Raw genomic sequence first — 14,832 nt, 5'->3', positions numbered from 1 at the left:
TCGGTGCAGTCCTGGGAAGGCATGCCGAGGTGCAGAATGACTCCGAGGAAGAAGAATATTTTAGGTGATAATGTTTGGAATCAATGACAACCATATGCTCGTTAATTATGATGGATGGATGGATGCATGAACCAAGCTTTCTTTGATCATCTAATATTCGCTGTGTTTCCATTCTTTAATCATCAACACTTGCACTGTACGGAGCAGAACAAAAGAATAGGAAGGGCCAAAGTGGAGGGGAAGCAATTACTTCAAAATAGATCCATGATTTCAGTAACAAAAGAAATACACAAAACAAAACTTGTCATGACAATCGAACACTTTAATCATTCACTATTATTGACGACGGAATGATGGCAAATCCCATTATCAGTTCAGCTCTTTCTTTTCTTTTTGCTGATTTGATCCTAACAACACATATAATATATATATATATATATATATATATATATATATATATATATATCAAATTACAGATTTAGTAGGATACAAATTTTTATTTATATATTTCTTTTGTTAATTTGACAAGTAAATAATATATTTTTTATTATTATACATCAAAGTCTCATTGGCCAGTAAAGATTGATTGATACATAACACAATAGATTCAAGCCAATAAATAAGTAATAAGATCGACATAGATTGAAAGTTAAAAAATCAATGTTTAATAGTAGAAAGTATTTTGACTATTATGTCGAAAGTATAAAATCGTAAAGGATTTAACGAATGACTTGGATCCATTAATGATATGGACATTATCAAGTTTGATACAAAATAATTTAAATTTGAGTTTTAATTTGAACTTTCAGGTAGAGAGTTGTAGTAGGAGTAATATCATATAGTTTAGCCTTCCCTTTTATCATTTGCTTTATGATCCAGAATTCGAATCTGGAGTGGCACGTGCCAGCAGACACCGCCATCCACCTGCCAGTCCACGCGACCGAAAAATACGGTGTCCTACTTTACCCGCGGGCACAACGCCGTCACTCGTCCTTAGCGTACGCGATTATGGGCCCCACCTTTAGGTGTAGGCCAGCTGCCGCTGCTCCTCTGCGCCTTCTTCTTCTTCCTCGCCTGTCACGAGCTGCTTCCTCCACCAAACTTTCTCACCTAACTCCGTGGCGGCCGTGGTCCATTTACATCGATGTCCCCGTCTGTCCCCATGGAGAATCCAAGCTCGATCTAGTCCCTCGGGCCACCGTCTCTTTTTACTCTCTCTCTCTCTCTCTCTCTCTCTAAAAGATGGCGTCAAAAAGCTCCTTTTAACTGCGACCAGTACGTGTAGAAGTTCTACGGAGAAAGATGACGGGGAACATGGATGGCCCGCCTGACGCTCCTATCAGAAATGATGTCGTGCCCAATCTGCTACCTTCAATGTTACTTCTCTTGTTTCAAACCTAACGGTCTTCTTCCTCGCTTGATCGTCCCAAAGTCTTTCATGCAGATAGATCTACAGGACTCGTCGCTTGTCTCTTTCTCCACCTGTTTCTCTCGTCGGCGGTCTTCCACCCCCGCCACCACTACCAGTCTCCGCCCCCTCCCCCTCCCACTTTATACCCCCTCACTCCTCCCTCTTCACTCCTTTTCTGCGTCCCTTTTCTCCATTGCAAAGCAGTCGACATGTGTTTTGGTCGTCTCCTGCTCTCCGACCCTTTCTGCAACTCCTCAGTTCTCTTTGTCGTCTTAAAGCTCTGAGGCTGCTGTCTCTTAAGCTCTCCGAGGAAAAGGTCTGAGAACCGCGTTCCAGATCACTCTTGTTTTATCTGCTTGACGTTCCATTCTCCTTCCTTTCTTGCTGGAGCAACATACGTTAGATATGTATCTGTTCCTTCTGATGTTGGCTTTCCCATACATGCAGCAGTACGCCATCAGCTCTCGCGTTGCGGAAGTCTGTTGGTGGACGGATTCCACTGGCTTACCGAAGCTAAATGGTGTTCGGCGTTGTCGATTAGTTGATCGGCGGAAGATGCAAGATGCAAAGAAGATTGAGATTGCCAAACCTGTGGCGTCGAGACCTTTCGCCAGTTTCAGGCCACTTCCTGAGCTCCTCGCGAGAGCGACCAGTTCCTCTCCGACGCCTTCTTCTGCTGAGAGAACAGTCGCCATCAAGCCGAGGACTATGAGATTCAAATCCTCGTCGTACGATTCTGCAGCTGAAGCTGTTCCACCGCCTGTGAGTTCAATCAAGATTATGTAGTTTCCATGGTTTCTGTGTGCATGCCTTTTCTCCCTCTGTGATCAGTGAAATCTCCTGCAGGATGATGCATCCGAGAAGAGATCCGTGGCAACCATGAGATCAGATTCCTTGTCAAGCTTCATCTACAAACCTACTGCAAAGCTTGTTTCAAGAACCCTTAATCTGGTCAGCGTGCTTTTCCTTGCCTATGAGTCAAATGGTGCGATCTCCTTAGATATTAACTCCACTCTGCTTATTTCGAACAGGGAAACTTCGATCAAGTTCTTGACCAAGTAAAAACATCAAACAGCCGACCTCAGAATTCAGCATCAGCTTCACAATCTGAACCGAACCAGGCATATGATCCTTCCAAGTCAGTGACGGCCGGCGAGCTTGATACGAGGAACCAGCAATCGGCAGATCGGCCGTCTTATGACGGCTACAACTGGAGAAAATATGGACAGAAGCAAGTAAAAGGAAGTGAGTACCCGAGAAGCTACTACAAGTGCACACATCCCACTTGCCCTGTAAAGAAGAAGGTGGAGAGGTCACTTGACGGGCAGATAGCTGAGATCGTGTACAAGGGCGAGCACAACCACCCCAAGCCTCAGCCTCCCAAGCGACCCTCGTCAGGTTCACAGGTCGCCGATGAGCATGGAAGAGAGACTGGTAATTCCCCATGGAGTAATTCTCTGGATAACCACGATGGAGTGATTCCCACCTATCATTTTTCCCACGATCATGTTCTCGCTACCGCTGATGATTCAAGCACTCGAGTTGTCAAGGTTGGAGGCAGAGCAGCTGCTGTGGATCATGACAAGCTTGATTGCAAGAGAAGGTACGCATGCATAACCTTCACGAAAGTACTGTGGAAAACTGTTGTGATGCATGAACTCTTTAAGCATCTCAGGAAGAACGACGACCGAGCGAGTGGAGGGAACAGCGTTGGAGATGGTGCTGCAGAGCCCCACTCCGTGATGCAAGCCTCCTCCTCCGTGGGATCTGACATCTCTGGGGATGGCTATCACTGGAGAAAGTATGGACAAAAGGTGGTGAAGGGCAATACTTTTCCAAGGTACCTCTGTCTCTCTCTGACAATGCCATGAACATTGTCAGAACATCTTCTCTCTGGAACATGGCCCGATGGAATAACGAACCTGTTGTTGCAGAAGCTACTACAGATGCACCAACCCGAAGTGTCCCGTGCGCAAGTATGTGGAGAGGTCGTCAGAGGATTCGGCACATCTCGTCACAACGTACGAGGGAAGGCACAACCATGAGATGCCAGTAAGAAGAGCGAGCCGTGCTGCTTCTGACCCTGAGACAGCAGCAGCTCCTGATGGCCTCCAATTGTAACTTCAACACCTGAAGGGAAAGGAAGAACCGAGTACGATTCAAATCTTGGGATCACTTACATGGTCACAGGCACTTCAATCGATTACCTTCGGTCCTCTTCAATTGTTCATTTCACTCCTGCAATCCATGACTGGTTTACAGAGTTAGCAGATCTTTATAGGATCCAAATAGGGCTCACATAGGTGTCTTGCTCAATGTTTGTAGTTCATTGTTCAGATTCTGTGGGGGATATGTCCCTTAATGTTGCTTGAATATTTATTTGTGATGGATTCTGATTACAAATTTTGGGTCATTTGTATAAAGGTCATTCATCTTTGTATCACATAAGATATTATAATATTACCGACAATAATTCCGTTGTTGGCGAGACAAAAACTCGCAAATTCACCATTTAGAAGATTGTCAAAAAAACCACCATTGTAAGAAAAACCACAACCGCAATAAACTACTTACGAGTCTGACTCCCATGATACGGTGATGGCGCTATCAAAAAATTCAAGTCTTCACATCTCTACAAGATAGTATTAGAAACCAAAGATTCGATTACATATTCAGCATGTAACATATTTTTTCAATTTTTACGACAATAATTTATAGAAGAAATAATTCAATGTGACCCAAGGAAGATGAAAAACATCCTTGATGACAAGATGTAATAAAAACATGAAAGGATGAATAAACAAACCTCAATATGCGAATGACAGTGATCCCAAGGAGAGTAGCACAAATTGAATGATCATCATCTGTCTTTGTATCACGTACAATATAATGAATAGGTTATAACTCTGTTGCAGTTATTTGTGATGTATAATTAACGAAAGACAAATTCACGGGTTTACGATATTGTCGAACCCATTGTACGAAAAGCCACAACCTAAATAAACTGCTTACAAGTCATATCGTAGTATCAAAATATTACCAACATATCGATAAATTTAAGCAACATGAAAACTAGGGCAAAATTTAGACCGACAAGTCATAAGAAACAGAATGCAAGCCAATTTGAAACAAACCAGAATTCTCATGACCCAATAATCCTCAGCAAAGAAAGACAACATGAAACCTAAACCATCAACGAGACACCCTAATGACTACCAAATCACAGACCATGTCTTCATTAAATTATAACAAAAGGCTTTCTTGCAGCAACAAATCATCTGATCTAACAAGCAACGTGTTCCTTGATCAGTCATGCTAACAAGTTTCAATTCTGTAAATCTCCTCCCTGGCGATTCTTCCAGGAAGAAAGACTCCTAAATGTGAATAATCATAAACAAAGTCCGAAACATGTGCTGCAGAATACCTCAAGGAAGTTAAGGCATTTGACATGCACTCGGCATATTATTCCATGGATCAGAGTCGAGCCCAAATCCTTGCACAAGCATAGATGGTGGTTCAGAAGGTAGATGTTTATACTCGTTGCACAAATCTTGACCCAAAAGTATTGCTATCGCATCATTGAAGACAGACTGATCTTTTGCACTTTGAGAACCATCATCAAGCCAAACTGATCCAAGTAAAGCATCAGGCCTGCAGGGTGATATGCCTTTATCCACAACATTAGGGCTGGAAACATGTTCGGCAGTCACCAAGATATTGTCTGAAGCTGCAGAGACTGATGAAAATAAATTTTCTAGATGATCAAAGAAAGAAAAACATGAGCAATAACTTTCTTTACTAATACAACAAGAATATGGAAAAGAAAAGAGTAAAGAGAAGATTAATGACGTTGTGAAGTATACTTACTTGAAGGAGCCATTGAATGTGGAAACTCGTCTAATGAACTGCCACTGATGGGAGGGGTGTACTCGTTGAAGACAGAAGAAGCAGAACGACCCAAGGGAGATATTGGATCATTGTATTCTTCCAACTTCTCAGAGATACTTACCCCTGAACATTCTGCCACATTACCGGGTGTAATAGTAGAACTGGAGCTCTTGTCAGATGGTTTTTTCTTTGCAGAGCCTAGTGTCTGTGCCTCATGAAGCAATGCTTCCAAGAGACCACTATTTCGTGGTGAAATGCATTCAGATTGCAACGAAACTGTTGTTGGGGGAGACTCAATATATGTATCAGCTGCCTCAAGAGGTGTTGATGAACATGCAAGCCAACTATTACCATCAGTTTCTGTATATTGGAGTGAAGGGAGCTCCAACTTCACAGTCCCATCAATGGGACTAGAAGCAGAGAAGGTGCCATTTAGAAGGGCATGGCTGCCAGGAACTGCACTTTCCAAAGGTGTCAGGCTCTCGCCACTGGGATCAGGGTCGTATGGATAACCTAGTCCAAAAGTCTGTTTTATCTTTCCTGAAGGCTTGAACCAAAAATGTTCGTACGTGGGAAGCCCATCCGAGTCAGTGCCATGTAAGTCTGGAATTAAATTTTCGGAGTCTCTAAGACGCTTGACACAACTCATTGGATTTGTGAAGGGATAGTGAAGGGATCCAATCCTTTGATTTAGCATGTTACTAGCTGCTATATCCGGAAATGGTGGTGCATAGGATAAAGACCCATAATTAGCATTAAAGTTCTCAAATGTAATATCAGGAATGTCAAAGTTGCTTCCCTGCATAAGCTCATTAGGCTGTTTATCGCTGTAACTGTACTCATTCACATTCTTGCTTTGCTGATTTTCATCAGAAACTTGAAAGTTTATATTAGGAGGGTAAAGAGGCAAACCAGCACGCTGGCGCCTTTTTATTCGTGTATTCCAATAGTTCTTTATCTCATTGTCAGTGCGCCCAGGTAACTGAAAAAAATTGAAATGAATTACAGAATCATAAAAGGAACAAAAAAAAGGTAAACTTGATCGCAAAAACTATTATAGGAAAAATAAAAATGCCGAAAACAATGTACGGTATATTGGTTAAACTAGAACAAGTATTCAAAGTAGCAATATATAGAATTTAGTTATAAATTAGTTGTTAGAGAATCCTATTTAAAAGAAACCCAACATGTAGACAAAAGATTATGCATCTTATGTAAAAACAATTATGACCAGGTTACCAAATTAATCTGCTCTTACGACAATCCAACTCAACATCCCCATGGTGGACACATACTTGTAAAAAAACCAATAAATGAAGCCCAACAAAAGGGGGGAGCGGATTAATGGTCATCAAGAAATCCACATGCGAAGCAACCCTCTTTATTATTCTTGTCCATGCCCGACCACTACGTGGAAGGATCATCTGTCCAGCACCTAGGGGATCCCATGTGGTGGGACACAAGTGAAGCTAACTCAAAATATGGTGTGGTACATATGCATTCAAAACATGATTGGTCATGTACCATAGCAAGAGCGTGTATTGAGTTCTTGAAAAATGCAACAATATACTAGCATCTGCAGGATCCTTCAGCTTAGCTGGCTGTCAAGCAATCATTGCAGACATAGAAAGTTTTGGGACCATTTGTTATTGTCTTGAGTATGATACCATCGTTTTGGCTTTTAAAAAAATAACAGTGGCCTATTAACTTGGTCAACTGCTAGAGAACTTACCACAGATCTCAATGGGCTACACTTGGAGACATTATAGTCAATCTAGTTGAAACTGTGAAACCAAAATTTATCCAATGACTGAAAAGATCCCAACAGAGATATTTCGTCAAAACCAGATGACTCTATCCAGTCTATCCTCATCCAACTAGAATATTAAAAAATCCACCAAAATCTAATATGGGTAAGAAATCTATCAGGACTTAGTGTTCCAAACCCAGACTCCCAGAGTAGTTGCATTTACTGGATTGGACAGAGATCAGTGATCCAATGAACCATAGCGACCACCTTAGTTATCAAGGACTAGAATGATTAAAAAAAGTGACAATACATGGTTGCTAATTCGTACATCCCTACTGCAATTCTTTTGGAAGTATATTGTACTAAGGACTCGTATTTGTACCCTATTCTTATGCTAATTACTCTCGTCTCTTCCATCATAATCGGTCTATTTCTCCTTGAATCTTTCTTTGTCCAATCTCTCTTTTCACAATTCTTTTACCATTTTTCTTCTCAATCTCTAATTTTTAGCATTCTTTTATTTTGTTCTTACGACATTTTTCTTTGCTTTGTGCATAAACTTCATTTACAAAAAGGGAATTACTAAATTTTACATTATAACTGAAAAAACAGCCCAAGTTAGAGTTGACATTTGGAATCTTGTTGACTATTGTGATCCTTATTCACATAATTCTAAAAGTGAGTTACCAATTTAAAAAATTTGGTAGAATCATGTCAATTGTTGTGATTCTTCTTCATATAATCATCATCTATGTTTTAGTTTATGTGCTTGCAATGTCATATTTATTGATATCAAAAAATATGAGTGCTCCTATGAAGCAACGTCTACCAACCACTCAATGTAACACTATGGGTGAAAGGTCAATTAATCATATCATAAACACCTCTAGTGTTGAAAGAAGAGAAGGAAAGGCTAGTATACAATATTTGATTAATTGATTATAAAGTACCATCAATATACAAAGACAAGCAGACCTGGACAACAATACTAAGACACCGAGTAGATCTATGACCGACAAAACTGATGCTACCTACAGATTGATACAAGAAAGGACATACTAACCGACATGTAGCATATTTAGCTCGCAACTCTAAGAAATGCGGTCACAAGTATATAGGTGGCAGGGAAATAGGTAGACCATTCTTTGAAACTAACTTGACTGGGTGTTCAATACAATCACAAAGGACGGAGTAGGAGTTTATGTTACAGACACATGAATCCTCTTGTTTTCAGAAACTAATATATAGAACACCTCAAAATCAGTGTATGAGAAAGTTGAAAGTCAAGACTGGCAAGCTTATATTTGGATTAAGTAGGATTTAATCACTTATTATCAATCACTGCAGCTAGCATACACATCATATCCATGACTATCACAATCAAGAGCATGATTTCTGATATTAAAGTCCCATAAGTACAAGATTACCATATGTATGTGAACAAGATGTGTTGGATCATCACATATGATTTTGAAGAAATAGTGTAATGTACCAAAGTTCTACTTGTAGTGAGAGTATCCATGCTAGTCTCATACTGGCAATTTATGTGCTGTAGAATATCTCAGGGCACAACTGTACTAATGAGCATGTGCCAAGTACAATTGCCAGACTTTGGCACACCCCTGAAAAGGTGTCGCACAGTAGCTGGAACAGGGAAGCACCGTCACATGACAGGTTTATCATCGACTTCATGGGACACTATGTAACATATAGCCATCAACCTATACCCACTAATGCCAATGATAGAAGATCAAGACATGCTTTACTAACTTTGCATAATAAATATAATATACTTTATTCTTAGAGATGGTCTTGTAGCGATTTGCATAATTGTGGATCCTTTAATTCCAAGAAAAACCAGAATATTTGCTATTCTAAACCTCAAAAATGATTGTGTTCGGTGGAACATTTCCAGTTTTAGCTAAAGGATTACCCATGGAACCAACTCTACTGCCATTAATAGTTTGAAGCATTTCCATATAAGGGTTATTCATAAATTACATATATGTCAGCAAGAAATTAACATGACTAGTTCCATGACTAAATCCATGATTGAAGCAAATGTTATGCTGCTCTACTGATCAGTTTACCTTGCAAAAGACCAAAAGAACTCCGTAGCAAGAGCAGAAAGTAGGAATGAGAATGCAATATGGCTTTACATGGACATTAAATTTTATCGCCTATTGAAAGCATGAGTCGTATATGGTCAGATGCTGTGGGTCAAGAAAATCATCTGCAAAATATAACAAGCTAGAAATTTCTCAGAGATGATGTTAAATAGCAAGCAAGATGGCAATTGAAACAACATAAAGAAAACTAAGATTATATTTGGTCTTTGCTATGTTTTTCCCAATGTTAGTGTTTCATATAGTGCCTGTTTCAGCAAGAAAAAGTAGAACTGCATTAAAATAAGGTTATGGGAAGGGAATTTATCAGGAGAACATTTAAGAAAAAGGTTTTCCTCAGCCAAAGCATAAACTGTGAAGAGACCATGTCATATCAAAAAGAATCTATAGACTCACATGTGCAGCCATCCGAGCCCACTTGTTACCCATCTTAGCATGGAGTTCGATGATCAACTGCTCCTCTTCTGGTGTAAAAGCACCTTTCTTCAAATTCGGCCTCAGGTGATTTGCCCACCGTAGACGACAGCTTTTGCCACATCGAGAGAGCCCCGTGTGCTTCTGAACAGCATTCCAGTTTCCCTCTCCATGTTTCTTGACATAATCAATCAGAATTGCATCCTCTGCGGACGTCCAGGGTCCCTTCTTCAAAACCTGATTTCCTCCATTCAATGATCCCCCGCTGCTATCTTCTTCAATCGATGTGGAGTCAATCTCGTCCTTGGGTACCATTCTCCTGTCACTCTCATGTGGCATACCATTCATTACCCAGAACCTAAATTCACAAAAATCTTATAAAATCAGCAACAATATAAATAAAAGGACACAAAGGGTGAACAATAAAAAGAAAACAAAAAAACTCAAAATCCCCATGATAAATTCAAACACGGTGAATCAAAACCATCAAAGAGAGCGCTTATTTAACTGCTAACTGAAACCTAATTGGCATCTCAGAAATCAGAAGAGTAGAAAAGTAGACGGAACCACACAGATTATTAAATTAACATGCGAATATTCTAGAATCAAACCTTATAGAAATGACAACAAGATTTAGATCCTAGCAAGCATAACCATCAAAAAGGGGGGTTAGTACAAATAACCTATCCTCAACCAAAACATCTCAGACTGAGCTGCATCGCTAATTACTAATCACTCACGAAGTTGCGCCTATCGACAGAAAGAAAACAAGCTGAAACCCGACCTAATCGACTCCCCAATGGCACAGAATTCAGAAAGACAGTGCGCCTCCCCAAGAAAATTTGGGAAACGGAAATTCAACCTGACAGCAAGCAGATCGGAAAACCCTTACAGAACATTCACCTAAAAAAGAAGAAGAAGAAGAAGAAGAAGAAGAAATCGGCCAAAAAGCTCCGTCAAATGCGTGAGAAAGAGAGGGAGCCGGAGGAGCACTCCGAATTCCAAACTCGGAACCCCAATTCTCCAGGGATCCGAAGAATTCGCGCCTAGGAGGAGGAGAGAAGGAGTGGCGACTCACCCAAATCCGCCCGAGATGTGTGAGTGAGAGATGCAATCGAACAGATCTGATCTCTCTCTCTCTCTCTCTCCGACGCGCACCCAGCTTCTCTTCTGGGAAGACGAAAAAGAGGGTCACGGGGGCATGGGATTGGACCCGATCAAAGCTCACTCAGCTCACCCTCGCTGGCTTGGGGTGTTAGGATATATAATTGGGGTTGAGACAAATTATGTTAGGATATTTGTATTGGCATCCCTCTCAGTTTACTATTCACTGTCTCTTTTTTTTATTAATATTTTTTAAAAAAATAAAAATAAAAAATATATATTATTTTATTATTTATAATTCCAGTAATTTCTTTTTTTTTTTTTCATTATAGCCATATTCCTGATATCATTGTCAATCATCGTCCCTCACTTCGTGCTGATGTCGATGCTCCCTCGCACTCATCATTTCATCTAACATAATCCTTTGATGTAGAGGTCGATGCTCCCTCGCACTCATCATTGTCAATCATCGTCCCTCACTTCGTGCTGATGTCGATGCTCCCTCGCACTCATCATTTTTCTTTTTTTTTTTTTTCGTTCTTCTCCCTTTTCTCCTTTTTCCTCGACCTCTACATCAAAGGATTATGTTAGATGAAATGATGAGTGCGAGGGAGCATCGACATCAGCACAAAGTGAGGGACGATGATTGACAATGATATCAGGAATATGGCTATGATGAAAAAAAAAAAAAGAAATTACTGGAATTATAAATAATAAAAATAATATATATTTTTTTATTTTATTTTTTAAAAAAATATTAATAAGAAAAAGAGACAGTGAATAGTAAACTGAGAGGGATGCCAATACAAATATCCTAACATAATTTGTCTCAACCCTAATTACATATCCTAACACCCCAAGCCAGCGAGTGTGAGCTAATTTATACATATTATTTTTTTAAAAAAATAAAATTAAAATAAATAAAAATAGATTATAAATAATAATTTTTTATATTTATAATATTATTTTTAAAACTTTTAATATTTTAAAAATTTTATGTAAATAAATAAAAATATTTTTTGTTTTAATTTTTCACCGTTCAACAATAATCCTCGATTGATATCTCCTCTCATTCTTTTATCCTAACTTTAGCCACTAAGGATGGTTCACTCTATGATTTGTACTAATATATAAATCGATTATTGGTACGTACGTGTCAAGACATATCGATGTACGATACAGTGAGACGTATCGATATATTGGTATGTATCATTCGTACCAATCTCCTATCAAATCGATACGTATTGCTCATTCAAGATTATTTGCTATAGTACGATAACGCTAAAAGAGACCTAAGGTAGGTTGATAGTCATGGTTTAGTCTCTTTCAATCCCGTCATTAGCTGTGTTATAGAAACATTTTTGTTCTCTTGGGAAGGCAGAAGAGAGAGAGAATAGGAGAGGAGGGGGATGGAAGGGGATTGAGGTTGTGGACCATAAGAGAAAAAAAAAAAAAAAAAGGCAAGATAGATAATAAGGGATTGTAAATAATAAAATTATATTTTATTAGTGATTAAGGGGTTATCAATAATAACAAAATTATCAATAATAAACTGGGGATGCCAATAGCAAGCTTTATTAAGTTGAAGCTTACTATTCATAGTATGTATTTTATTATTGACAACCTCCTTATTATTGATAACTCTTTATGAGTAATAAAATATTATTTTATTATTTATAATTATAATATTATTGTCACTTGTTGCTCACTGTCACCATCGCTCGACACTATCTTACCCTACTCGTCACCTTTTTTTTTTCTATGACCATTTCAATTAGTATACTCTTCATTTGAAAGAGTGAGTAAATGCATGTAGGATACATACGTTGATATTATCATATTAAAAATAGTGAATAATCTTTCTTCTAAGATGAGAAAATGTGTGTAGAAGGCAATTTTCTAGTCTCCTTTGGATCATCTAAAGGTGAATCCAAAAAGATATCTTCTCTTGTTGTTTTTAATATAATGTAAATTGATATGATACTCATAAATACATAAACATATTACGATCTGATGTAATCCCGATCGAGTTCTATATATATCTTGGACATACATTTCAATGAAAAGAGAAAGGAAATGGTTGTCCATGATGGTTTATTATTATTATATTCTGTTATTTTTTTAATGTTTTTGAGTATTTTTCTCATGGGTAGTATGTATGGTGCAGAATTTACCCCATTTTTATTTGTTGATAGTTTTTTTATTTTGTATTTTCATCATATAAAATTTAAAAATATTTTTGGTTATATATTATTTCATGAAGGGAAAAGTAACCTAAAACAACCCTATTCTCGTGTATCACAGGTTAATTTTGGGTTGACAATCTTATCTTACAAAACGTTTAACACTTTGGAACCTATTGGGTGGCACAGGAATATCTTCGGTGTGCCTTTTTTTATTCAACGAAAGTATTATGTGAATATTAGATGTGCATCTATTTTTGGAACCTCCATTTATTTACAGTGTATTTTCGAGAGTCTTTCGTTCCTAATAAAAACTGATTATTTTATGTTATTTATGATTTAAGTTATCTTACTTTTTTTACTAACAATGATATTTTGAATGTTCTTATTTCTAACATTTTTTTTACTATGCAAGTCAAAATCGAGGTTGACAAACAGATATTGCTCGGGTGTCACACATCTTAAGTAATCCCAGTTATCCCAGTTATACGAGATAAGAATCGAGATTCAAATATAAATATAAATATTGATCATAATTTAATAATTTTATTTTTTAAAAATTTTATTAATATTCAACCTCATATATGTCGATCCCAACTAATTTGATTTTTTTTTTTTTTGCTTTTGTTAAATAGGAACTATCATAGAGGATGAGAAATAATACGGAAGCACACAATTAATCGATATTAATAATCATTCTTCCGATACTAGAATCTCTCTCTTTCTTTCTCTTTCTTCACCCATCACAAGTTAGGGACCACCATGAAACCCTCAAATTGTCTTCTAAATGCATCGCCCTTTCATGTTCTACCCAATAACACCACTTGTGGTGCACTTCAACATCTTGAAGTCATCCCATCTAAAGCGACTCGCTAATGCGAGCAAGCCACATCGATCATCACTAGGCAAAAAAGAAGTGTGGCCGCTACATGCTCTCTTGTTAGGTATATTCCTCGGTTAAGCTTTCTCTTTCTCTTTACTTCGATCATGATCTCAAGAATAGTTATGTCTCGGAAGAAGAACAGCTTGGTACTTCAGGCACTTGATCGACCATGTGAATTATCTTCATAATTTAAATATTATTCACGAAACAACTGAAATAATATAAATATTAATCGATTTGAGATTAAATCCTGTCTTCAATATTTATCCTTTAAAAAAATAAAATTTACATGTGAAATATCAATATCACCCCCAACCCAGTGAGGCTCCCATCACCATCAGTGACATGACCTCTTCTCTTATCATTTAGGTTTTTTGTGATGATACATATCTCTCTCTCTCTCTCTCTTATCATTTAGGTTTTTTTCTTCTCTCTCCCTTCGTTCCTTTTATTTCTCCATACGTCTCTGCTTCCACTTTGCAAAACCTAAATTTAGTCTTCTATGTTTTAATTCCATGCGAGCAATTTCATACGCTTTATGATTCTTATTTTTCTTATCATAACGATGTGCCTTCGTCATGGAGTGGTGTCAACCTCAATAGACCAATTAAAATGGGCAAAGGAAGAGGATTGGAGAGGAAAGTAACATCGTGAGCTTATCATAACCATATGAAGCCCTTTCTATCGGATCATTAGGGATTCTAGCATGGTTCAAGTCTATCGACTCGGGTATGATAATAATATACTATCGACTCGAGACGACTTTCATTGAAGGTCTCAGCTAGCTTAGTTAGTAAAGATATTAACAGTTTATCCTAAGATCATAGGTTTGAATCTCATCTTCGCCGATTACCTTTTACAAAAAATAAAAAAATATTTTACATCATACTACTTACCACAACATCTTGCTAATCGATATTTGTAACAAGCGGAAAGATTAATGCATGCACTGAAAGCAGCTAATTTGGCATAAAATTAAAAGAATGGGTTATGATCGTTTGATTTATGACAATAATGATATTGAAGATAATCTTGCAATATAAAGAGAGATTTTATATCCATTGATTTGTGTA

The 14,832-nt window shown here is 38.0% G+C and overlaps 2 protein-coding genes across 4 annotated transcripts; one reads left to right on the top strand and one right to left on the bottom strand.

Moving 5' to 3' along the window:
- The first annotated feature begins 1,256 nt into the window (after positions 1–1,256).
- Positions 1,257–3,884, top strand: LOC135629448 (probable WRKY transcription factor 3). Of its 2 annotated transcripts, none has more exons than XM_065136812.1 (6): positions 1,257–1,727; positions 1,862–2,173; positions 2,258–2,362; positions 2,443–3,014; positions 3,087–3,251; positions 3,346–3,884. In XM_065136812.1, exons 2-6 carry the CDS (start codon positions 1,967–1,969, stop codon positions 3,530–3,532), a joined length of 1,236 nt encoding a protein of 411 aa, XP_064992884.1. In that variant the 5' UTR covers positions 1,257–1,727; positions 1,862–1,966; the 3' UTR covers positions 3,533–3,884. The 2 variants fall into 2 exon arrangements, with proteins under 2 accessions (XP_064992884.1, XP_064992882.1); XM_065136810.1 differs by having other exon boundaries at positions 1,258–1,727; positions 1,859–2,173.
- Positions 3,885–4,620: 736 nt separating this feature from the next.
- Positions 4,621–10,842, bottom strand: LOC135629447 (transcription factor GAMYB-like). 2 transcript variants are annotated; one of them, XM_065136808.1, is made up of 4 exons: positions 10,668–10,842; positions 9,572–9,947; positions 5,279–6,281; positions 4,621–5,147 (listed from the first exon to the last, which is right to left on the bottom strand). In XM_065136808.1, exons 2-4 carry the CDS (start codon positions 9,935–9,937, stop codon positions 4,846–4,848), a joined length of 1,671 nt encoding a protein of 556 aa, XP_064992880.1. In that variant the 5' UTR covers positions 9,938–9,947; positions 10,668–10,842; the 3' UTR covers positions 4,621–4,845. The 2 variants fall into 2 exon arrangements, with proteins under 2 accessions (XP_064992880.1, XP_064992881.1); XM_065136809.1 differs by having other exon boundaries at positions 4,621–5,138; positions 10,668–10,841.
- Positions 10,843–14,832: the final 3,990 nt, after the last annotated feature.

Source organism: Musa acuminata, chromosome BXJ3-1, assembly GCF_036884655.1.
Source record: "Musa acuminata AAA Group cultivar baxijiao chromosome BXJ3-1, Cavendish_Baxijiao_AAA, whole genome shotgun sequence".
Taxonomy (NCBI): Eukaryota; Viridiplantae; Streptophyta; class Magnoliopsida; order Zingiberales; family Musaceae; genus Musa; species Musa acuminata.
This window is presented reverse-complemented; position numbering and strand designations above follow the sequence as displayed.